The sequence below is a fragment of the Microtus ochrogaster genome, chromosome 6, assembly GCF_000317375.1.
Source record: "Microtus ochrogaster isolate Prairie Vole_2 chromosome 6, MicOch1.0, whole genome shotgun sequence".
NCBI lineage: Eukaryota > Metazoa > Chordata > Mammalia > Rodentia > Cricetidae > Microtus > Microtus ochrogaster.
In genome coordinates, this window is record NC_022013.1 from 25,637,920 (window position 1) to 25,662,755 (window position 24,836).

Genomic DNA, 24,836 nt, shown 5'->3' on the forward strand with positions numbered 1-24,836 from the left:
AGAAAGAAAGAAAGAAAGAAAGAAAGAGAGAGCGGGAGGGAGGGAGGGAGGGAGGGAGTGAGGGAGGGAGGGAGGAAAGCTAGACGTGGTAGATGTGGATGTGGTAGACGTGGTAGCTCACACTTGTAAGCTTAACACTCAGGGGGCAGAGGCAGAGGGAATCATTGCAAATTTGAGACTTCCTGGTCTACATATCAAGTTGCTGAGTTGCAGGTCAGCAGGTCTACATAGAAAGACAGCCTGGCCCCCTGGACTTCCTGCTCATCCTGAGTTCTGGCATTACAGGCATGCACTATCATGCCTGATTTCTGCAGTGCTGGAGACCTAACCCAGAACCTCACTGACGTTAAGCAAACATTGGACCAGCTGAACTATATCCCCAGTCCTCAAAATTGAAGCAAAGGACCAGTGAGGTGGCTCAGTGAGTACGCTGCCAGGCCTGATGGGTGGGTACGCTGCCAGGCCTGATGGGTGGGTACGCTGCCAGGCCTGATGGCTGAGTTCTGTCCTTGGGACCCACATGGTAGAAGGAGAGAATCAACTCCAAAGTTGTCCTCGGGCCTCCACATTCATGTGACACCACACACACACACACACACACACACACACAAATAAATGATAAAAGATAAAACAAACCTCAACTGAAACTACCATGATCACCATTCATAAACAAAGACGCCTCCTCCCCGAAGGCCTGCCAGGCACTTGGGGCTCCTCTTAATCTTGTTTACAAATCAGATGAAGGAAGCAAAGAAATGAAAATAACGAGTGGAATGAAAAGTGGAGACAAGGAAACGAGGAGCAAAGCCAGACTCGAGAATGGCGAAACCCCCGACCGCCATCCGCGGTGCCATGCAATTGAGTGAAAAGGGTTAGCCTCTACTTACAGAATCTTCAGGCTGTGGAGGCCAGAGAACGCCTGTCCCGGGATATGTGAGAGATGGTTCCCAGAGAGGCGCCTGGAACCAAAGACAGAGGTCAGAGGTGTTGCCAGGTAACCCGCGAAGGGGGTGAGCCAAACGTACAGGAGAATGGTGGCAGTGCGTGCCATTTACTGAGCCCTGCGGTTCACTGTACACCTCACAGGCATGAGCTCCAGTTTCACAGCTAATCCTGGGAAGTGCAGGGTACAGTGAGTATCCCCTGTTTGAAATGCTCGGAGTCAGGCGTGTTTGGCGCTGAGAGTCTTTCAGATTTCCAAATATTTGCATCTAGATAATGAGCTGTCTGGGGTATGAGTCCAAGTTTAAACAGGAATCCACTTGATTTTACATTTATTTATTTGGTGTGTGTGTGTGTCTGTGGGTGGGTATGCCCCGTGACCCACATGCGCTAGTCAAATGAAGACCTAAGGTTCTTTCCGTCCGCCATGTGGTCTCTGGGGACCGAACTTAGGTTTAGATTGTCTGGCTTGGTGGTAAGTGCCATTACTCCCTGAGCATCTCACCAACTAAACCAAAAATGTGATTGTTTTATAAACATGGAGTCTGAAGGTAGTTTTATGCAATATTGTCTTGTTTGGAGGGGGCAGAATGCTAAAGATGAAGGCTGGTACCTCAAACGTGATGAGTTATTACCCCAACACTAAACTGCAATCCTTGACTTCTACAATAATTTCAGTGCTGTGCATTTGATTCAAACATGCCACATGAGGTCAGATGCAGAGCTGCCCACTGTGGTGACCTATCAGTGCAGAAAAAGTTTCAGATTTTAAATTTAGGTACGGTAGTACACACCTGCAATCCAAGTACTGAGGCAGGAAGATTATGAATTTAAAGCCAGCCTTGGCTACATTTAGGATTCTAGTCTAGCCTGGGCAACATAATGAGACCCTGTCTCAAAAAGAAATTCCAGATTTCAGATTTTTGGATTGAGAATATTAACCCTCAAATTTCAAATAAGGAAAGCATGGTTTGATTTGTGTGTGTGTGTGCTTTGTTGTTGTCTGGGTTTTTGTTGTTGTTTTTAGACAGAGCCTCACTAGGTAGTGCAGGATAACCTAGTATTCACAATCCTCTGTCTCAGCCTCCCCTGTGCTAGAACTGGAGGCATGTATCACCACCCCCACTTTAGAAGCCAGTGTTAAAAGTGTTAACCCGCGGTGAGGATATAGCTCCGTAACAGCTAGTGTCCCCGAGGCCCAGAGTCTCCACCGTTGAGGGGGACTCTGCCTCTAGTCTCTTTAATGATATTTGTTGCTTTAAAAGGAGACACTTGGGTCTGCACACTTGGGCCTAGGTGGCAGATTGCTCCTATAGGTAGGGCCTTTAACCCGGGTCCAGCCCTTCTCAGAGTGGAAGACAGAAAGTCTCCCTCACCAAATGGCCTTAGCTCTCCTTTGCATCTCTTCCAAGCTGTGCCACAGCCACCTCAGCATGGCCTCTGCTGCCCTGAAAAACTGGCTTGCCTGCCCACCACTTGCCCCATCCACCCAGAGCATTGCCTCCCATGGAGACAGCTTGGTATTAGGGATAATTTCCTGGGAAAGGTAGGGTCATGAGTGAAAGCTAGGGCCCGGAGTGATGGTTCAGTGGTTAAGAACACTGCCTGGTTTTCCCAGCACCCACATGGCAGCTCACACAACCATCTGTAACTTCAGTTTTAAGGGATCTGATGTCCTCTTCTGTCTCCTGGGCAACAGGCATGCATGTGGCACACAAGACATACATGAACCCATACACATAAAATTGAAAAAAAAATTATTAAAATAGGGAAAAGCTCTGCTGGATATGGTGACTCATGCCCACAGGAGCCTAAGGCAGGAAATTCAGCCCTCAGGAGCCTAAGGCAGGATAATGGCAAGTTCAAGACCAGTCTGAGCTACAGTAGTGAAATTCAGGCCACCCTGAGCTATACAGTGAGACCCTGTCTTTGGGGGATGGGAATAGTGCAGGAGAAAGAACTCCAGAGAGCTTTGAATCAGACTCTGGTGCCACATGGCTTGACACAGGTCCTCTTGGGAGTCCCCCACGTAGCTGTCTTAACCCAATACCTGTTCCCCAAGCTCCACTTTCTCCCTTGAGCTCCTCCTTTCTCTGGGGAGCCCTGGTCCCTACAACTGCTGACCAGAGAGTTCCTCCACCCACGCACCCTCCACCCCACCCACATCCCACTCCCACACAACCATCAACTCACAGCTCCTCCAGGAAGCGCAGGTGGCGGAAGAGCCCGGGCTGAAGCTCCGTGAGGTTGTTCATACTGAGGTCTCTGAGTGGAGAGAAAATGGAAAGGAGACTGAGTATCGCCTGTACCAGCTGTGATCTTCAGCTCCAGGCCTGTTTGGGGGACCCCAGGACCTCTGTTCCTCCACCTTGCCTCCATGCCATCCTGACCCCACAGGCTGTCTGGCAACAGCAGCCACATGCAACTTCAGGAGCCAAAAAAGTAGTCAGCTTCTGGTCTCTTCTCACTGCCCCCTCTGATTTTCATGCTTCCTTCGGCAGGTTCTCCAGGGACTAGCTATGGTTAGCCAGTAAACCCAGCTCCCCGTTAAGGGAGGCGCCAGGGGTGGGTAAAAAAGGAGCATAGAATTTCAGATCAGGAAGGCAAGGTCCCTAGCGTAAACAAAGTCTTCACTCTTAGACTCGGGGTCCCTACCCATGCTGCAGACTTTAAGATTCCTGGACCCGGATTCTTCCCCAGCCATGTGTTTTGTACTGTTCAGTAGTGGTGGGCTTCACTGCCTGCTGAGGTCTCTGCCCGCCTCCTCCTGGCTCTGCTTTCCCGGACCTCTTGGCACTTCCCAGAAGATGCCCAGGTACCTGAGTAGCTGGATGTGCAGAGATGGTCTCTATGTGCATACACCCTCTAACTCATCCTAAATTGCCTTTATCATCCAGAAGAACTTGTGTTACCGTTCCCTAAGATGCCCCCCCACAAAACCACTGTGATTACATCAACATTACTGAAGACCCAGCTTACTATCAGGCACTGACTAGCCTTTATCCAAATAATCCCATTAATCCTGACCATAATCCCGGGAGAGCTGCTATGTTACATTCAGGAAAACAAAAAGGGGCCAGCGACCTGTCTCTGTGGGTAAGGGGACCTGCTGCTAAGGCTGCCAACCCAGGCTCATCCCCTGGAGTCCACATCTAAGAAGGAGGGAACCAACTCCCAAGCTTAATTCTATGACCCCCCAGACACTCCCCACTTCCCAATGCTCACAAAATTTAAAGAGTTAAACTTTTTAAAATTAAAAAATAAAAGAGAATTAAGTGGAGTCAGAGAGCCCCCAAATCAAATGTCTCCTCTAGGTACCAGTCTTGACTACTACAATCCTCCATTTCCTCATCCCTTAAAAAAAAAAATTAAGTAGGTAAGGTCTTTGTGAGGATTAAGTGTGTTAATGTTTACAGACTGCCGGGTAAATAGTACAAACTTAATAGCTATTTTACCTCCTCCCTCCACCTTCCCCTTGGTATCGTATGTGCAGGAACCTCAGCTCTACAGACCTGTAAGTGGAGAGCAGATGGCTGGGTTTGTGGGTGCCGCCCAACGTGTGTGTGCCCGAGTGAGCAGCAGTGTCTGAGGTTGCAGGCACACGCCTGACACATTTGGGCTCCATCCTGTCCCAAACCCCTAGCAGATGATTCTTGCTTCTGTGTGGCTCCCCGGGGCTGCACCGGTGGGGCCACATCACAGAGCAGCACAGGTCTTCCTGCAGCTTTCCCCTGTGCCCAGGAGTACAAGTCACCCTCAAACTTTCCTGCTTCTGTGTGACCAGAAACATGTTTGATTTCCTGCTCAGAGAGGCAGGCTGGGAATGGTGGGGAACATGTGTCCAGAAAGCCCAGCTCTGGGCTATAAAAAGACTGTTTAGTCTCAAATGTTTTATCTTTGATAAAGTTCGGGCACTGGCTCCATGTCTTCCAAGGAAGGAGGACATTCCACGCAGGGTAAAGCCAAGAAAACTGGCATGCACTGCACAGGCTGCTCTTGTCTGTCCTCCCTCCCCACTCTCCTGTGGAAATGGAGGGGCCATCCGCTGCCCTGTGGGGCTAGAACCGGCTCAGCTGAGACTGCAGCTGGCATGCAGGTCACAGTGAAGACAGGGGCCAGAGAAACAAAGAGGGATGCTTGGTGGATGTCAGCCTGGGTTCAGCCCGCATGACGCCACAGAGGCAACGTTCACAGAGGCCCAGGCTACAGTCTTGAGTCTACCTGGATTCCTCTTTCTCGAATCCCAGGCCTGGCTCATCCTCAGGAAGGAGGAGGTGCGAGATGCCACAAAAAAAAAAAAAAAAACACGATTACCTCTAAATATTTACCCTGTGCATTTCTGGATGTGTCCTGACAGGCAGGGGAGCGGGAGTTCAAGGAGCACACAGGGCATGTGACTCAGGCCTCATCACTCAGCTGTCCCCCCAGGGGCCGCACTCAGAGGCTCTGATGCAGCTCCATGCCCCCCTCCCACTCCCTCCACCTCACCACCAAGGCCAGCGGCTTCATTGTTCTCCCCTAGGGAGGAGGGGGCTACACCCACCTCCACCCTCACCTCCCCACATCCTGCCCCAGACAAGCACCCAGCTTGTCTACCAGCCCAGCTGCTGTAGAGGGGCTGGGTGGGGCTGGAGGGTGGATTTCAAATGATGTCTGGTGGGGGAGTCCCTTTCAGCCCTGCTCTCACAAGAGGGAGAGCGGTGAGGCTGTGCCAGGAGAAGGGGAAGGCGAAGGAACGCAAGGATTGGAGAAGGGAGGCCAAGCAGAGAATCCAAAGGCCACATCCTCCATACTGACACCATAGTGCAAAAGGATGGTGCGGGACCCTTCAGGGAACAAAGGGAATGACAGGCAGACACTCCCAGCACAGAGACTGTCCTGTCAAGTCTGTAGCTCTGACCCATGGCTGTCCTAGGAGACCAACTGTGCAACCCAGAGGACATAGCTCTGACATTTCCATCATGTCTGGACTTGTGGGAAATTGGAGAACGCCTGGACCCTTGGGTGCTGGAGGTTTGTTTGTGGCTGTGTTGGCATGTCCACATGCTTCTGAGATATGTGAGTGTCTGAATGTGCCTTCCTATGTTGTCTTTCAGAGTCCTGGACATCCATGTGACCCACAGGCAGGTACTTCTTCCACTCAGGAATTTGCATGTTGGAGCTATGGTTATTCAAAGGTTACAAAGTATCCCAGGATCTCTGCCTATCAGGAAGGCAGAGGCCCTTTCGGAGAATAAAGCAGTTTCCCCAGGTCTTTCCTTAAATGTTGGGAAGACTTTCTTTGGCCCTGTGACCTTAGACAAGCCTGACTCCTTCTCCTGCCTCTGCTCACCCTTCGGTCTGTCTCCTGACCGTGTAGACCTGGTGTCCAGTGATGCTGTTTTGGGACCTAGCTAATCTGCAGCTGAACTGGATACCTAAACCTAAACACAAGCGCTGCTGTACCACTGTGAACATGATCACCTATGAGCATCATCCTATGAACACACATCACACAGTAGAAACACCATATATCACATGTACACTACGCCACACCCACAAACACTGCTACACACCCCGCACCACACACCCTACATTACACACACCATGCACACTACATTACACATACCATATACTATATATAGCACACATACTACCCTGTACACACCATATACCACATACACTATATTACACACAGCAGTACTACACCATACACACCACATACTATACATACCACACACTACACACTATACACATACACCACATATTACACACTGCACATATGACACACACCATATCACCACATACTACACCGCATGCACACATATGATATACACACCATACCATACACAAAATGCATACATAGACCATATACACAAATACATGTCATACTCACACAATGTCGCACACACAACACACATACATTATACCACATATATTACAACACACACACTCATAGGCACAGTTCTCCAGGGCTCTGTTCAGGGTCTAGGGCCTATTCAGTTGCATAGGACCCATACTCTGGAAAACTCAGGCTTAATTACCTGCTATTGTCATCCTGAAATTCTTAATTTTTGGACACCAAATTTTCACTTTGCGCTTAGCCCACAACTGCTGTCACTGACAGCCAAGAGGGTGTGGAGAGCAGCTAACACTCTGAAACTTTCTTCCCAGTAGGCCTTGGGATGCCCAGAGGGGCCATGTGTCCTTTCAGCTGGACACAGCATGGTATGGCCGGAGGGCTGGGGAGGGTATTTATGGGAGAGGCTGCTGAAGTGAAGGGTGTGTCCCTACGAGAGGGGTAGCCCTGGGCACCGGAAGTGGAAGCTTCTGGCTGCACATTAGGAAAATGTTCTCAGAGTTTTGCCCTGTGAGGCAACCAGACCACCCAAGGAAGCTGGGTGAAGCGGTGTCACCATGGAGACAAGGAGCAGGTTTGATAAGAGGGAGGATGCTAGGAAACTGAGGGGCCCTGAGCAGCAGAACCACGCTGGAGGGGGTGGGCACCTGGAGACGCTGCTCTAGGATCTGGCTGAGACCCAAGGACGCATGGAAACTGGTCTGTTTGAGTTTCCCCTATGGGAGGAAACTCCAGTGGCAGACGAGCTGTGGATTCTGCTGGGGTGTAGGAGAAAGGACACCCCAACACTAGAGAAGAGGCTGGTGACACAGAGTCGTTGTTCTACCTCCTGGGCTAAGGACTCTGGCTATCTCTACTGTTAGCTATGTTGGATTATTTTTATTGAATATATTTAAGGTATGCAACTTGCTGATTTGATACACATTTGCACTGTGAAATAACTACCACAGTCAAACTAATAAACATAGCCTCTCCTCCTCAGCCATGGTGTGTGTGTGTGTGTGTGTGTGTGTGTGTGTGTGTGTGTGTGTGTGTAAGAGGGTTGTAAGTGTGTGTATGTGAGAGAGAGAGAGACATATAGACAGACATACAGAACAGAGAAAGAGAAACAAACTCTGACCTTGGGAAAGGGGCTCTTAGCGTGGTGAGAACCCATCCCCTGCCATGACTTTGTCCCATAGTTGGTTACCTCTTTAGTGGCAGAGCTTGGCGATAGTGCCTCTGTGGTTTTTCGTGCCCAGTCACTCAGTGAGCATGTGCTAAACCCCACAGCTGCCTTCAGCCTTGCCTCAGCACACTGAGTGTGTGACCCTGCCACTTTCTATCTAAGCTTCCATTCTCTCGCCTGTAAAATGGGATAGCAAAGTGTTAATACTCACCTGACAAGAGTCGTGATAGGAAGCTGTCAGTGTTAACAATGTGAAACAGTGCTTAGTGAATACACCCTTAATAATATCATAGTTATTTGACTGAATTATAGTTATTAATACACAATGACACATCTTATTACATACTTTTTCTGGAGAACAGGGTTTTGGTAAGTGGCCATACTGGTCTTGAACTTGCCATCTTCCTGCTTTGGTCTCTGGTGTGCTTAGATTAGAGGTGGGCACCAGCATATGAGGCTGGGTAGCACACCCGCCTAAGATGCTAAAAGACTTGGAAGCCATCTGCAGCACCAGAATAAATGAATAATGAACACAATAAATTAAGACTAAAAACAGCACTTCACATGTCTGCAGAGCCCTTTCTGTGGCAGATACCTTGCAGACACTGCCTCCATTTGGTAGGCAAAAACAGATCTGGAGAGGAACCTGCAGGTTACTGCAGCACCCCAAAGAGGTCTAAACCCAGAAAGACTTCCGGCTTTCACTGTGGCCTCCTGCGTGTAGTCTACTTCCTGAGACAACACCTTCTACTGGAGAGGACATGGACACTATCATCTTTGAAATTCCAAACACATAAGACGACACCAAATTCTCTTGGAATTTTGCAGTTTTCAGAAATTTGCAACACAGATGTTGCTTCCCTTGGGAAAGTGCGTCTCTATCCACATAACAGCACAGACTGTTCTCTTGGGCTTTGCACAAGATCCTACGTGACAACAATGCTATGTTTTAAATTAAAAAAAAAAAACACCTATTTGCTTGGCTTTGTCATTTCTTGGCTCCCCCTTTGGTGATAGAATGTCTCCCAGTCTGCCTAAAAGTGGCAGGAAGGTTTTTGAGGAGGGAACCCAGAGGGGACGTGGAGCAGAAGGGAGAGGCTGAACGGTTAGCAGGGGCTTGGCGTATTTGTGAAGAGGCTGCCAAGAAAAGGAGACATTTGTGCATGTCAGATTGTACCAGGGAGAGGCTGGAAACTCAAAGCATCAGCGGGTGGCCCAATTAATTAAGGCGGGGCCAGGATAAAGGCAAGGAGAGAGGACATTACTAAACTTCAGGTAGGATAGAAACACATGCACGCGCGCACGCACACACAGCTTCGTGACTGCGGTTAAAAGACCAGGGAACTTGGCGAATGTCACATCACCAGCACCTTTACTGGTCCCCTCAAAGTCTGGAGGTGCAGACAGGAAGCTGAAGAGAGAAAAGACCTGGAGAGGATCCTCCTCACGAAATCGCACCACCATAGCCGGCATCCCCTTTTTTCTTATGGAATGGAGTTTGTTTTGTTTTGTTTTTCTGCCAGACATGGTAGGGCCCTCCTATAATTCCAGCACTTGGGATTCTGAAGTAAAAGGGCTGGAAGTTTGAGGTTAGCCTGAACTACAGAGTGAGTTCTAGAACAGCCTGGGCTACGTGGCAGTATAAGGAAAGAAATACCACGTTGCAGCAGCAGCAATCTGGAGGCCTGGGCACCTGAGAAGAGTAAAGAGCACATTGTGGCTGCTCCTAACCCTCAGTGCCATGGGGTAACCTCTTTGGGAGGAGCCAGGCCCTTCCCAGCTGAGCCATCCCAACACTACTGTGTGAGGCTGCTAAGCTAGGGCCATTTACAGAGCCTCAGGTTCCAGACAGAAGTAACACAGAAATCAATTGCAAGGTGTGACTCCTGTCCCTTGGCCCTTTGCTATTACTCTTAGAGAGGCAGACAGAGCTGCTCCTAGTGGTTCTCTAACAGAGGACCATCCTTAGGAACACAGCGTGGTCCAAGGTTTGCACAGTGCACTGCCCCTCTTGGCTCCTGCTTCCTTGCCAGACCTAGACCAGCTCGTCATCATTCGTTATTCCGTGGGTCAGCAATGACAATGCTCCTACAATAGACCAACCTCTTCCTGACCCTTTGTGTAAGTTATGTCACCGTCTCTGTCTCACCGTCCTCAACAGTAAGAGCTTAGGCAAGGCCTGGCGCATGGTAAACCAACACACATCACCTGTACGCATCGCTGCCTATCCCCACCGCCCCAAAGCACTAGTCCAGTGGCTTAACCGTGCAGTTCTGTGTCTTCTCAGTAAGCATTTATAAGTGGCTGCAGTATGCAGGCACCTGGCTCAGTGATGAAACCACAAAGTCTAACAATGTGTGTTCCCTGACCTTAAAGAACCAAGTCTATGGAAGACAATGACAACAGAGTAGACAATTAAAGCCTAAGTGACAAGCCCTTGGACTGGGACTTTAGAGTCATAGGGCCCTCTCCGACTAATCCCTGTAGCTTTTTGAGTCTGGTCCCTGAGGCTTAAGTCACATGGTCAGGCCACAGGATCCTGTCCTTGATTAGGAGCTGTCATCTCCTAGCCTCTGGTGGCACATTCCTGTGGCTGCTCTCCCCAAACAGTCTGGGAGTTCCACCACAGGTCCCAATTCTCTGTCCTTGCCACACACACACACACACCCCAGCTTCAAGGTCTATTTCCTTTCTCCTTTTTTTACGTTTTATTTTTATTTATGTGTGATCGTCTATGCGTGGGTGAGTGTTCCAGGAGGGGGTGCTTGCTCAGGTGCTCTCAGAGGTCAAGGGAAGGATGTTATGGCAGTTAGGAGACACACAGTGGTGGGGAGGGGGGCTAGGTACTGAACTCAGGTCCTCTGCAAGAGCAGCAAGCATTCTTAACCACTGGGGCTCTTTCTAGCCCCACAACATTCACGGCCGTGCATCTGAGGAATTACCCACTGGGTCCTGCAAACCCTGGTTTCCTGCAACTTGCCAGCTCCTCTTCTAGCCCCAGCCACAAGGTCATGGGGTCTCTGTTCTGAGGTGCTTTGCATGGGTGTAAAATCTAACTGCCCTTCCATACTGGAACCCCTTAGAGAGTAATCCACATCAACGTGGCCCAGACAGCCCTCGTGGAAGAACTGCCAGGGCCATCCCTGCGCCTCCACCCTACCGCAGGATTCTGGGATTCCACTACTAGAGCTGAGCAGAGTAAAAAGGACTAGGATGGTTGCAGCGGCAGCGAGGGGTGGAGTCCCGTACCCCCCCCCCCGTCTGTTTATTTAGCTGAGGCTGTCATGAGGTCTTTATTCCTGGGGGACACAAGCCCTGTGTGTCTGGGTAGAGGACTGGTGAAAGGGCCCCACCCCATGGTCCCGACCTAGCTGTGCTCACACAAATCGAGTCCCCCCATCTGGAATCAAAGGGGTGCCAGCGTTTTCACTGGTGGGAGGGAAGCCAAGGCAGGCTAGTGACAATCCGGGACTCAGTGGGGGTTGGGCGTGGGGGGAAACCTTGGCCTGGCTGCACCTGGAAAGCCGGCCCAGCCTCCCGCCTGTCTCATACGCATTAAAGGGCACCTCCTTCCTCCCGGGAGGACAGCCTGAGGCGTTCAAACTGGGTCTGGATTCAGCGGGAGTGCCCGGTGACAGCTGCCCCTGCGGTCGACCTCCCCTCTTCCCACCCACGGCGCTGGCACCTTCTAGGTCTCATTTAATTCGATCCGGTTTTTTAACGGACAAAAGAATGAGCATTCTCTCCACAGTACGGGAGGAGATGGAGACTGGGCAATGCCACACGGCCTCCAGGTCACACAGCCGCCGCAGCGCGAGCCCATGCGGTTTCGTTCTGCTGTGCTCAGGCGCACCTGGATACAAGGCCATCCAGGAGGGTGCCACCCATACCGTAGATCTCGGGGTTTCTTTCCCGGGACCTCGTGGAGCTTTCAGGAGTTCGGTGCCCTTCCCGCCCCGCGTCGTCGTTCCCCCCCCCCCCCGCATCCAGACCCACCTGCGCAGACCGCGCCTATGGCCCCGCCCCTGTGGCCCCGCCTGCCGCCAGGCGGCTTCGGTGCTCTGAGCTCCATCCAGTCCCTGAGGCCTTCTGTGCGCTACTCTTGCCCATCCGGCCCACGCTGATCCACTCTTGTTCTGTTGCCTTTGCTTGCGCGGCCTTCCCTATACATGGCGCCCCTCTCGCCTACCTTTTTCCTCAGCCCTTTACCTATTTGGTTCATCACATATGTAGAAAGACTAGATGCAAGATCCAGGTTCAAAACTCCTACCCAGCAGGAAGCCTTTCTCAGCCTTGAGCCCCAGAAGCTCACGCGGCGGCTGGACTAGTTTCTCGGCCTTCTATTAGGGAGTACTCTGTTGTCAGAGAACCACTTTGTGGCCTGGCACCGACCCTGAACAGTGGTTTGATGGTCGCAAGGTTACTTACCCTCTGTGTGCCTCGGTTTCTGGGGCTAAGAAAAGAATTATCGTCCTTCCTAAGTGAACTGTTGTGGGATTTAAGTGGTAGAATCCAGGTGCATGAGGGTATTAACACGGCTCACCAGAGCATTCCTCCCTTCAGGAGCATTCACCCCCCACCCCCAACACCTCCATCCAGAGAAGCAACGCAGCAAAGTGAGCAGAGATGGCGAGATGGCAAGGGAGGGCGTTCTGGGTCAGCCCTGCCCTTAGGAGGCACCAGCTGCTGCTTCTCTCTGCGGTGCCACCTGCCTCGCCCCTGATCTTCTCTTCCTTTGATCTTCTGATCTCTGGCCAGGGTCTCCCAGCCAAAGGCATTCCTGTCGTCCAGCCTCCTCCAAGGAAAGGCAAAGGGCTGGGCTCACTCCATGCCCCTGCCCCCCCCCCCCGCGGCTGTGTGGAGCCTCAGGGGTCCTTGGATCAGGTAACCGCCAGGTCCACCTGAGGTGGTAGGGGGGTGAGGGTGGTTTGGGGAAAGAAGGGGAAATAAGAAAGGAAGCGCTGGCTCCGGGAGCTACTCCAGGCTCAGCACCTTAGCTGGACCAGATCCCTATGGAAAGGTACCCGGGGTCAAGGTCTTTGTTCTCAGGTCCTGGCTCGTAAATCCCTTGTTGAGTACACAGGAAGTGTGAGCGCCTGGTATGAAAAGGAGAAAGGACAACTCCAAGTCCTCAGGACTCTGGGTCTGAGGGCACTGCCCATCTACTGTGGACAGAGCTCAGAAAACTGGCAGTAGGGGACTCTCACAACTGCCGGCCAAGGTAACATCAGAGAGGTCTTCATGGAGGAAGCTGGGAATGGGAGCCTAATTCCTCATCAGTAAATGCCCAGACCTAGGGCTTGCTAAGGGAGAGATTAAAGTGGGTGTGTAGGAGGGCCATGGGGATAGTGAGGTGGATAAACAGTTCACACACACACACACACTCACAAACTACAACTGTATGGCTGCCTGGGAACTGTGAATATGATATTATCAGAAAAACGGGTTTTGTAGGTATAGTAAAATGACAGATTTGAGAAAAGAAATCTATCCTGTAGCCTCCAGAAGGGCTCGAATCTGTTGATATTTGTCCATAATATACAAAGGTAACACATGCCAAATAAATAAATAATAATAAAAAAAACAAGGTAACATTGTAATGGCATGGCCACAAGAAAAGCAAAACTCCAGCCCAGTGGTGGTGGCAAGCGCCTTTAATCCCATCCAGCACTCGGGAGGCAGAAAGCAAATGGATGTCTGTGTGTTAGAGACCAGCCTGAACAGTTCCAGGACAGCCAGAGATACCTGGTCTCGAAAAAACAAAATAAAACAAAATAAAAAAGGAAGGAAAAAAGAAAGGGGGGAGAGAGAAAGAAAAGAAAGCAGAAGTCCCCAGCAGAGGTGTGACGGGATTCTGGCTCCAGAGCTGATAGAGGTTAACTTCTGCTTTAAGCCACCAGAGCTGAGGCAGTGTACACCCCCCCTCACCATGGGATCCTCCTGTCCTCCCCCTCTGCTAACCCCCATCACTTCCCTGTCTTGTAGCTCAGGCCAAGCCAGTGACCCATCTCATACTTTCCATCTACAATAGTCACCCCACCTCCTGAGACTCGTCCTGGGTCTACTCTGACCCAGCAACTCCCATCCTGGGCATCTCACCAACAGACATGCATCTGTGTGCTCATTAAATATCTGTACAGAACAACTCTTAGCAGCGATAGTCATAACAGCCCAAACTGGGAAGTGCCCAACACCATCCACAGCAGAATGGACAAACTGTGCTCTCTTTGCCCATGTGAATACCACGCAGCCATGAGGCTGAGCAAATGAAGATGAGCAGCCATAGGCGGGAATCACAAACACACAGAGGGAAAGAAGCCAGATTCAACAAAACTCCCCTTTCCGTAAAGCTTAAAGCCAACACTGAAATCACCATTCTAGCTGCCCTTGTGGGTAGATGGTGTCCAGAAAAGGGCATGGGAGTCGAGGGCTTGCACAGAGATGGTGATGTTCTGTTTCTCTGAGTGCTGGTTACACAGTGTATTCACTGGCAAGAATGTGCCAAGCTCTCAACCTATGCTACGTACTCTTTTCTGCTGTGTGTATTGAACTTAAAAGCTAGAGGAGCATCTTTTATTTTGTAGTACTAAGGGTGCAGCCCGTGGTCTTGAATGTGCTAGACAAACACATACCAGTGAACTATCTAAAAGTTAGCTTTTAATACTTTTTTGAGCCAAGCATGGTGGCACACACATGTAAAGCCAGTACTCGATGCCAGGAGAATCAGGGGTGTAAGGTCATCTTTGTCTAAAGAATGAATCTGAGGTAGCTTGGGCTACAGGAGATCCTCTCTAAAATCACAAAATTGGGCTGGGGAGATGACTCAGATGATAACATGCTTGCCACATAAACATGAGGACCTGGGTTTGGGTCCCCAACATTAAAAATTCAGGTACATCTATGACCCCAGCTCTGGAGAAGCAAAGACCAGAGGTTCCTCGGGCCTGCTGGCCAGTCAGTCCAGCCAAATCAGCAAGCTCCAGGTCCAGAGAGAGACCCTATCTCACATACATACACACACACATACATACATACATACACACACATACATACATACACACATGCATACATACGCATGTATACATACATGCACACATGCATACATACATGCATGGATACATACATACACACATATGTATACATACATACACACATACATACATACACCCACAAACAAACAAGGTGGGGCTGGAGAGATGTCAGCAGTCAAAAGTACTTGGTATTGTTTCAAAGCACCTGGGCTCAGATACCAACACCCACGTGGCGGCTTACCTACCATCCTCAGTTTTAGTTCCTTTTTTAAACTCTTTGGGTACCAGATACACAAACATACATGTGGTAAAACATTCATGCACACAAAATAAAATAAACAAATAATTTTAAACAAGGTGGTGAGGAATTGAAGGAGATGCCCTACACTGACCTCTGGCCATTGCATACACAAGTAACCCAAGTGTGTGTGTGTGTGTGTGTGTGTGTGTGTGTGTGTGTGTGTGTATCAATGACACACAGGAGCATGAACGCACACAAAACTTAAAACTTGAAACTATAAAAGTCTTCCAGGAGGGTCTGGAAAGATGGCTCAGTGGTCAAGAGCATTTGCTATTCTTCAGAAGACAAAGAACCTGAGTTCAGTTCCCAACACTCACACAGGGGGCTCAAAATCCCCTGTAACTCCAGCTCCAGGGGATCAGATGCCCTCTTCTGGACTCTCCAGGTACCTACACATCTGTGGTATAAACACACATACATAGGAATAAAAATAAATCTCTTTTAAAAAATAAAAAAATAAAGGTCTTCAACAAACTTCTGGCAGGGACAGGTATATATCCTCTATATCCATGGTAACTTGTGAGTACTTCTTAGGTGTTAGCTCGCTGAGCTGAAATGCAATGTTTATTTTTGGTGTCTCAGTTTCATCGTTCTTTTCTGTGTAGCCCTTGGACCTTAAACTAACTCTGGCACATAATCCTTAATAAACCGCTGAGAGTCACTGGCATGACCAAGGGCATCAGTAGCCCCGATTTCCCTCCCAGGGCTCCCAGATATCCGGTCCGGCTCCCTGGACCCTTACAGCATTCCACATGAGACACAGTCCTCCCTTCCAACGGCCCACCCTGGACATGCCTTGGGTGCTCCCATGACCAGCCTGTGCACATCTCCTGCCTGGTGTTTAATGCTTAGGATGGCATTTTCTGACCTGCAAGTCTGGGGTCTCTCTAAACACAGAATGCAGTTCTTACTCATCCTTCAGAGACTGCGAAGGTCAGGCACATCCTTGGGATTCAAGCACCCATCTCCTCGAGTCCCAGGAACCCTCTGCTCAACCCAGCCTAGGGGTGGGGACATGTCTTTGTTCATCTTAGCCTGTTTAGAACAGGGTGGAAATTTTCAAAAGAAGTCTTCCTTTAAACATAAAAAATACGGGGAATGAATAGGAAAGGCCAAAGCCTCCGAGTGAAAGGCTTTATAGAACAGATGTCTCACTCCAATGAAACCCAAGCCTGGCCATGAGCTGGCAGGCTGGCAGCTTAAGAGGCTCCCCACTGCGGCTCTGTCCTCACCGCAGCCGTCTGGGTCGGATGCCACACCTCAGGCTCCTGCCCACAGTGGAGCCAGGTTAGTGCCACCACCTGTCTGGAGAGAGCTCCCTCGATCCCCACCCTGTCTCTCCAGAAAGTCCATCTGCTCCAGCCTGAGCCAGTTTCTGCTCTGTAGCTCCTGGCATCGGGCCCTCCATGTATTCAATCTTCCATTCATTCGCTTGTTTATCTCTTCATTCACCCCACCAATACCGCTGAACCACCGCACGCAGTGAGGCTGGTGCCTGCACTGGGGATGCCTTTGGTGCACTGGTGGCCAGGGCTGTTTTCTTGGGGCTCTCACCCTAGCTTGAGAAACGGACAAGTACACCTGGGAGAGTCCAGCTGAGGGTCCCAGGATCGTGGAGGATGCAGAGGGGCATCTTCTCCAGAGTTGGGGCCTGGGGAGGGTTTTCTGGAGGTAGCTACATCTCAGGCAACTCTGCATATCTGGGATAATCTGATGCTTTCCTGACGACCTCCAAAGTCTCCCAGATGTGCAAGCTTCTTGTGTGTCCGAACCTGTTTCTTAACCATGGTCTGCAGTAACTCAACAGTGGTGTCAACCGGCCTCTGCCTTACAATCCTGGTCATGAACCAATGATGCCTCACCTAAGCTCAAGTAGTTAGGAGAGACAGGGTCTCTCACGGAGACCTGGGCTTGCCAATTAGGTTAGGGTCTCTATCCAAGAAATCCAGGAATCCCCTTGTCCCTTCCTCCCCGAAACTGAGATCATAAACATCATCATACTTGGCTATTTTAAAAGGGTAGATGCCGAGGACCAAACTCAGGTCCTCATGCTTATACAGCCGGCATTTTACCGACTGCGCCATCTCTCCAGCTCCTGAGAGAGGCCTCTGGCTTCAGTACTCACATACACATGTGCACATGCATACACACATGCATGAGGGTGCAAGGGTCATGGTGATACCCGCCTGCAGTCCCAACACCTGGGAGGCTGAAGCAGAAGGATCACTGAGTGCAGCCTGGGACACTGTCTTAAAAAGAAACTACTGGAGGTAGCTTCTGGAATTTTCTAAGCCAATTTCACACTAGATGGGTAAGAGCCTGGCATTTCCTCTCTCTCTCCTCAGCACCTATTCTTACATCACCATAATGTCGGGTGTATCATGTCTCTGACTCATTTGACTTCAAACTTTCTTTTCAAGTTTTTAAATATTTTTATTTTTTTAATATTTTTCAACCATTTTTTTTGCCCTAAGAGTTGAACAGGTTGACACAGTAGTATGTTAACATCCCATAACCTAAATAAATTTCCTGGCCAAGGGTCCCGGAAGTGGCTAAAACCCTGCCTCACTTCCACTCACCCACTCTGTCCCTTTACATGTGCTGAGGTCACTGGCAGCCCAATGGCAGGTGTGCTCCAGGGATGTGAGCAGAGTCTTGCATATCGAGAGGTTCTCCAACTCCTCTGCAGCAGGCAGACCCTGGGGGATGCCCGGGCCATTGTGTGGCATCTCTGAAAGTGCCTATATACCAGGTTACCTTCCTCATAGACAAAGAGCCCATCTCACCAATGCCTTTGGAACTAACAGCAGGGGCTAGCTGTTGCCTCTGTCCTAGGCTAATACAGGAAAGAAGCTTGGGAAAGAAGAATAAACTTGGGGGAAGAGTCGTCGCAGCTGGAAGGGAGGATACTAGGGAGAACTTCCCAGCATATTCCCAAAGTCAAATGTCTAAGCAAGTGTGTGGTGGTGGTGGAGTGGTACTGAGTGGCCTGTTCTGCCCACCTGTAGATCCCAGCTAGGTCAGAGGTCTAGCAGAGGCCGGAGAAGAGCCACAGGAGTGTTCCTCAAGTTCCAGAAGTTCTAAATGCTCCTCTGTAGATTTACTTTCTACGCCCTCTGCACATCTGAGGCTCCAGGGCCGTGTGTTGATCAGTACCAGGCATCCGAGGGCTGACCCGCCATTTCCCAATGCCAGCTCCACTACTAGCACACCCTGGGCCACAAATGGCAACCTTGCACTCCCATGTTGGTACCTCAGGTGAGAGTGGAGCAGGTGGGGGAGGAATCTGCATTCCAAACATGTAGGGATGGTATCAGCATGAGTGAGCATGCACAGGGACATGGGCGCGCACGCACACACACACACACACACACACACACACACACACGCACACGCACACGCACACGCACACATGCACGCACATTCATGCTCTGTCCTAACCCTGGGATTTCAAGTCTCAGGCATTGAACATTGCAAAGGGAATGGGGGCTGGCTCCTCTTGACAGCTCAACTCTCATTGGCTGTCTTAAATTGTCTCTCCACACCTTCCCTATGTCCCTATTCGTCTTTATCATATTCTGGGTCAGGAACTGTTGCCTGCAGGAATTGGGCCTGAGGAGATCAGGTCTCTGCTAGGGCCTCTGATTCCAGCTCTACAGAGGAAAGAACAAACCCAACACTATAGACATATAGGGTCAGGGGAGCTACAGACATAAGAGGAAGGGGCCTCACCCCTCCACACTGCAGAGAACACAGCAGCAGGAGAAGGCCAGTGGAGAGCAGGGTAAGCTAGCAAGGGTGGACAGCCAGGTAGGAGGGCTTTCCACATTTGGGAGTTCAGGAGGTACCTTCCCCCCCAAGATGGACTAGGAATATCTATTACACAGTGGTACCCCTTATCCAAGGGGGATTTATTTCAAGATCCCCCTGTAGGTGTCTAAGATCTCATACAACAATCATACCACAAGGACATGTGCTCAACTATGTTCATAGCAGCATCAGTTGCCATAGCCAGAACCTGGAAACAACCTAATTGCCCCTCAACCAAAGAATGGATAAGGAAAATGTGGTGCATTTATACAATGGAGTACTACACAGCAGAAAAAAATAATGACATTTTGAAATTTGCAGGCAAATTGATGGATCTATAAAACATCATATTGAATAAGGTAACTCAGACCCAGAAAGACAAATATCATATGTACTCACTCATAAGTGGCTTTTAGACATAAAGCAAAAAAAAAAACAGCCTATAATTCACAATCCCAGAGAACCTAGACAACAATGAGGACCCTAAGAGAGACTTACATGGATCTAAACTACACGGGAAGTAGAAAAAGACAAGATCTCCTGAGTAAACTGGGAGCATGGGGACCATGGGAGAGGGTTGAAGAGGAGGGGAGAGGAAGGGACAGGATCAGAGAAAAATGTATAGTTCAATAAAATCAATTTAAAAAAACTGAAAGCAAAGATCTCATACAATATCAAAGCCTACATTCTATATAAATACTTTCTCCTCTACATTATTAATAAATTAAGCATAGTAAGATACTATCAAATTATTAATAAACTAAGCATAGTAATATACTATCAACAACAACTAACAATAAACTATAATATAATAATTATAAAAATATTCTATAATAAAAATAAGTGAATTGCATACATTCTATCTCTTAAAAAATAGTTTATTATTGCAGGCTGTGGTGATACACACCTTTAATCCCAGCAAAGGCAAAGGCTAGGCAGACCTCTGTGAGTTCAAGGCCAGCCTGATCTACACAGTGAGTTCCAGGATAACCAGTGCTACACAAAGAAACCCTGTCTCAAAAAAAATAAATAAAATAAAATTTAAAAAAATAGTTTATTACACTTTCACCTTTTTTTACTTGAAGGAAGTGTTTTACAGCTTCTCTTTAGAGTATCCCGACTCACAGTTTAGCTGTTCTTGCACTTAGATCCATCTTTAAATAAATGAGGGGTTGCTTAAACCCAAGTCCAGCACTGCAGCCCTTCATGGTTGAATTGAGCACCAAAAGGCTACCAAGTGACGAGCAAGAAAGTAGTGTAAACCAGACAGAAACCCTGAATACAGGAGCGATTCAGAGCGCTGCTGAGATGGAGACGGCACGAGATTTCATCTTGCTATTGAGGATATCGCATAATTTTAAACCATGAACTACTTATTTCTGGGATTTTCCACGTAACATTTTCAGACCTTGTTTGGTCATGGATAACAGAAGCTACAGAAAGTAGAACCTTTAATAAGAAAGGACCACTATATTGAGAAAGGATGCCATTGTCTAGCTGGCTGCGCCTGCTACTAAGTCTACACTCAAGAAATATTTATCAGTCGAAATAAAAGTAATAATTGCTAATATCCACTATTATGTAACACCACTTTCCATGTATTAGTTCAAGTGGTCCTCATAACCCCCATGAGGTGGGGTATCCTTATCAACTCCACTCTATAGGAGGAAGTTAAAGGGCAGGACAGGAGTCCTTTGGGGAGTACTAAGCCGGGATCTGAACCCAGGCAAAGTGACTCTACAGGGTTGGTACCCCTGATCACTCTGCTACACTGTCGGCACCAGGATGGAGTTTGTCATGCAGGACGCTGGCACACGTACCCCACCCTCCCATGAAGCCAATGCCTTTCCATCATAGCTAGACCTGTCTCACTTGTCTCCTTCCCTGTGCCCACCTCAGTGCAACACACTCCATAGCCCTGGCCCCTTGCAGATGCCATTCTTAAGCCAAAGATCACCTGGAATGCCCAGTCTTTCTTTAGCCCTAGACCCCTCAGGTGCATCTGACAGGAGGCTCACTTTTCTGCCCTGTGACATCCCACAGAAGGATGTCTCCTCCTCCCATCCCCCAATTACCAGACGCAAAGGGGTCACTATCTTGGCTGTGGGAAAGTCACGGGGCATCCATTATACTGTTATAATTGTTCTGTTTTATTTTATTGTCACTGTGGGTGATATCGTCCAATTCTTAATAAATTAAAATTCATCACGTAGAGGTACAGAGTACATAGAATTTGGTACTATCTGAGCTCTTAGGCAGCTACTGGAGAATCTTGGAATGCATTCCTCTCGAGAAAGAGAAACCACTGTGTATACTAGACAGACCCTGGCCCATATGACGGAGGACACTGGGGGACAGACTGCTTGGAATGGGAGTTAGGTCAAGGCAACAAACACCCTCGCTCTACAAACCAGAGTGTGACGCTATTACCCAGCTGGCAGGTGCTACATCCAGGTAACCCTGCTGGAGGGCTGGGGCCAGGGTGGAGTCAGTTACCTCAATTCTCTGGGGTCCTGAGCTCCTGTCTGTTCTCAGGCAAGCAGGGTGAGAGCCCAGGTCCTGTCCCAATTCTCTCTTGCTTTTGTCCTAAGACAATAGTTTGCCTTCCTTTCCTGTCTCCTGCCAGCCTCCTAACCTGCTGTGTCCACGGCACGGGATCTGTTTACAGCCCCTCCCTGACTCAACTCTTGCAATCCCAGACACTTGATCCAGCCTTTCCATCCTCAAACACCCACACTGCCCCAGATTTGGGGAAGACCGGAAGCGAGCAAAGACTAAATACATATAGGTGAACTGCCTGCGGCCCTATAGAGAGCGCCCCCTGCAGGTAGAGACCCGTATTGTGGGTCTGCAAGTATGAGTGAAGGGTGGCTGAGAAAATAGGGCTTAGAACATAGGCCCTGCCTGCAGGAGGCTCCCTGGCTAAAGGGAAAGGGTGGCCAGGGCTTTAAAAATCCACCGGCAGTAGTGGTACACACCTTTAGTCCCAGCACTCGGGAGGCAGAGGCAGGTGAATCTCTGTGAGTTCAAGGCCAGCCTGGTCTACAAGAGCTAGTTCCGGGACAGGCTCCAAAGCTACAGAGAAATCCTGTCTTGAAAAACCAAATAAATAAATTCCTTCTTTCTGTTGCAGAGAAGTTCCGAATCTGATGGCAAAAAGGCCCATCAGAGAGACAGACATATCCCACACAAAGGGTTTGTAATACCACATCATAATATTTTCATGGGAAACAAAATCACATTCCCTGTGTGAAAAGCTCTTCCCTTAGGCAGGATCTCACTTCCTGCAGATCATCAGGAGAGACTTACACTACCTGGCATAGACCCGTCTACTCCAGGGCCTGTGGTTTTTCTCTCGCACCACAACCGCCTCTCCAGGGATTCCCACATAAGGCATCCTTTAGTTCAGCAGAGCTGCCCGCCCTCTGCCCTGCCTCCTGCTCTGCCTGCTGCGCGCGGTTATCTGGCCCTGCCGCCTGCACTTCTCACTTCCCACAAGGTGCCGCTTGTGTTATCTGTGCTCCTCTTATCACCCCCTTTGGAGCCTCGGGGGCAGAGGAGCCACAGGCGTGGACTGTGGAGTCCAAGCTCACCTGCTTTGGCTCCTCCCCTCCCTTGTGGGTCTCCAGAGCCTCATCTGAAAGAGAAGATAGCAATGGCTGTGTCCTCACATGGGAAGTTCGTGTGAAGAATGCTGTGTGGTGCCTGGCAGGGAGCAAGCATCCCATCCATGTCTGTCCAGTAAATGAGTAAGTGAGTGCTCCCCACAACAGCCTTGAGTTCAAGCAGCCATTAACAAGGGGGGCACGGGGAACTGTGAGTTAAGGTGAGAGGTGTCAGTAGAATTCACATGCTACTGGGCTGCAGCCCACCCTCCTGACCCACACCATGCATGAGAGCATGGAGCAAACCGCTGGTGGGGGCTGGAGACCTAGTGGAACAAAACCCCTGAGTGGGCAACCTGCTAAGGCTTCTTTCTCTAGGACATGCTAAAAGCCTTTTGGTAGCTGCCATGTTGGGTCTGTTTCCCAGGAGCCAGCAGTAACAGGTGGAGAGCTATCCTCATCCCAAGTCACTCTGGAGCTGGAGTCAACCTTGATATACTGGGGCTTGTGTTTCTGGTTCCCCTGTATATTCCCAAATAGACGGAAACACTCTTTCCCCTTGCAGAGAACCCAGCAGTCTACTGGGTTAGGGTGAGAGGCCGCGATGACAACTCTGCCCTCACTGTTCCTCTCTCTTTCCCTTGGATTAGCCATTGGCCTTGGCCTTGAGCCTGGGGACCACGTCCAAATCCCTGACACCGGTGCAATGGGAGACACTCAACACCTTCTTGCCACCTGCCTCAGTCTGGACACTCTCTCGGGGACACTCCCACCTTCTCCAACACCTCTAAGGGCAAAAGGGATGGGATGAGTGGCAGGAAGAAAGGATGGAGGAGCTGTGTTCTAGAGCTAGCCCGCAGGATGTCACCCTCAGCAAAGTCCTAGGCAGGCAGAGGGAGGTGGGTGAGCCAAAGCACCCTTCACACCAGACTCCGCTTCTTCCAAACACCTCTCCCAAGGGAAGAGCAGAATCCCTGCTAACATAGCCGCCTTGTGCCATCCGTGGCAATGTGCCAAGCACTGTGCCAAATTACAAATGTCTGCCTCAGAGTTTAGTGTAACTATTTCCATTTTGAAGCTATGGAAAGAGGCTGAAAGAGGTAAAGAAACCGTAGGCATGGGACCATGCATGCACCCGTGAGGCTAAGTTGAAGGTGTGGTGAGATTTAGGTCAGTCTAGGCTACACAACAAGCACCTGATTTGAAAAGCTGTAGGGACAGGAGAGATGAGTTAGTGGTGAGGGGCACCGGCTGCTCTTCCGAAAGACCCAGGTTCCATTTCCAGTGTCCACCTGGCAGCTTACAACTCTCTGTGGAGCCAGTGTCAGGAAATGCAGTGCCTTCTTCTGGCCTTCGTGGGCACCAGGCACACACATAGTACACAGATGTACATGCAAGCAAAGCACACATACACCTAAAAGTAAAACAAATTTCAAAGCCAAAAGCCAGGAATGTAGTTCAGTGGTACTCACCTAAAATGTGCAAGGTCCTGAGCCCAATCCCTGGTGAGTAAATACACACACACATACACACACATGCTTGCACGCATAGGAGCTCTTTCCTCAACAGCAGTGGCTCCAGATGTGCCAGATGTTGCCTGGGGTTGGCGATGCCTGATTACAGAGAAGCACAATTGATAACCCTAACTGATAAACCTTGAACTGCTTTATTTGAGTTATATGTGTGCCCTGAAAAAGAAGACAAAGGGCCCTGCTCTGGGACGTCCTACCTCAGAGAACGGTGCACAAAAGGCCATTGAGAAAGTGTAACCAAGTACCAGTGCATGCTTAGGTATATGAGGAATCCATGTAATCCCAGCTTTCAGGAGGCTGAGAGAGGAGGATTGTGTTCGAGGCCAGCCTGGACTACATGGCAAAACTTTGTCTCAAAACAAAAAAAAAAAAAAAGAAATTGCAACTTAATTGGATACTCGCCCAGGGCTGATGGCTTTCTTTTCTCTTACAGGGTCCTCTGCCTGTAGATAAAATGCTTCTGGTCCTCTGGTGCTCCCAGGATGACCCAGCTCCATGAACACTTGGCCGGTTTCCCTTAACGCGTCACCGTTTGCCGACTGCCTCACAGACGACTCCGCACACAGTAGGTCTCTGACAACACTGAGGATCATGTCTGCTCCAGCCAG

The 24,836-nt window shown here is 49.6% G+C and overlaps 1 protein-coding gene across 1 annotated transcript in view; it reads right to left on the reverse strand.

Moving 5' to 3' along the window:
- Lgr6 (leucine rich repeat containing G protein-coupled receptor 6) overlaps window positions 1-24,836 on the reverse strand; it is a 115,513-nt gene that overhangs the window by 83,402 nt on the left and 7,275 nt on the right. Inside the window, exons 2-3 of the mRNA XM_005348389.2 lie at window positions 3,136-3,207; window positions 888-959 (exon numbers count right to left, since the gene is read on the reverse strand). Coding sequence (XP_005348446.1) covers window positions 888-959; window positions 3,136-3,207 — 144 coding nt within the window. The remainder of the gene's footprint in view (window positions 1-887; window positions 960-3,135; window positions 3,208-24,836) is intronic.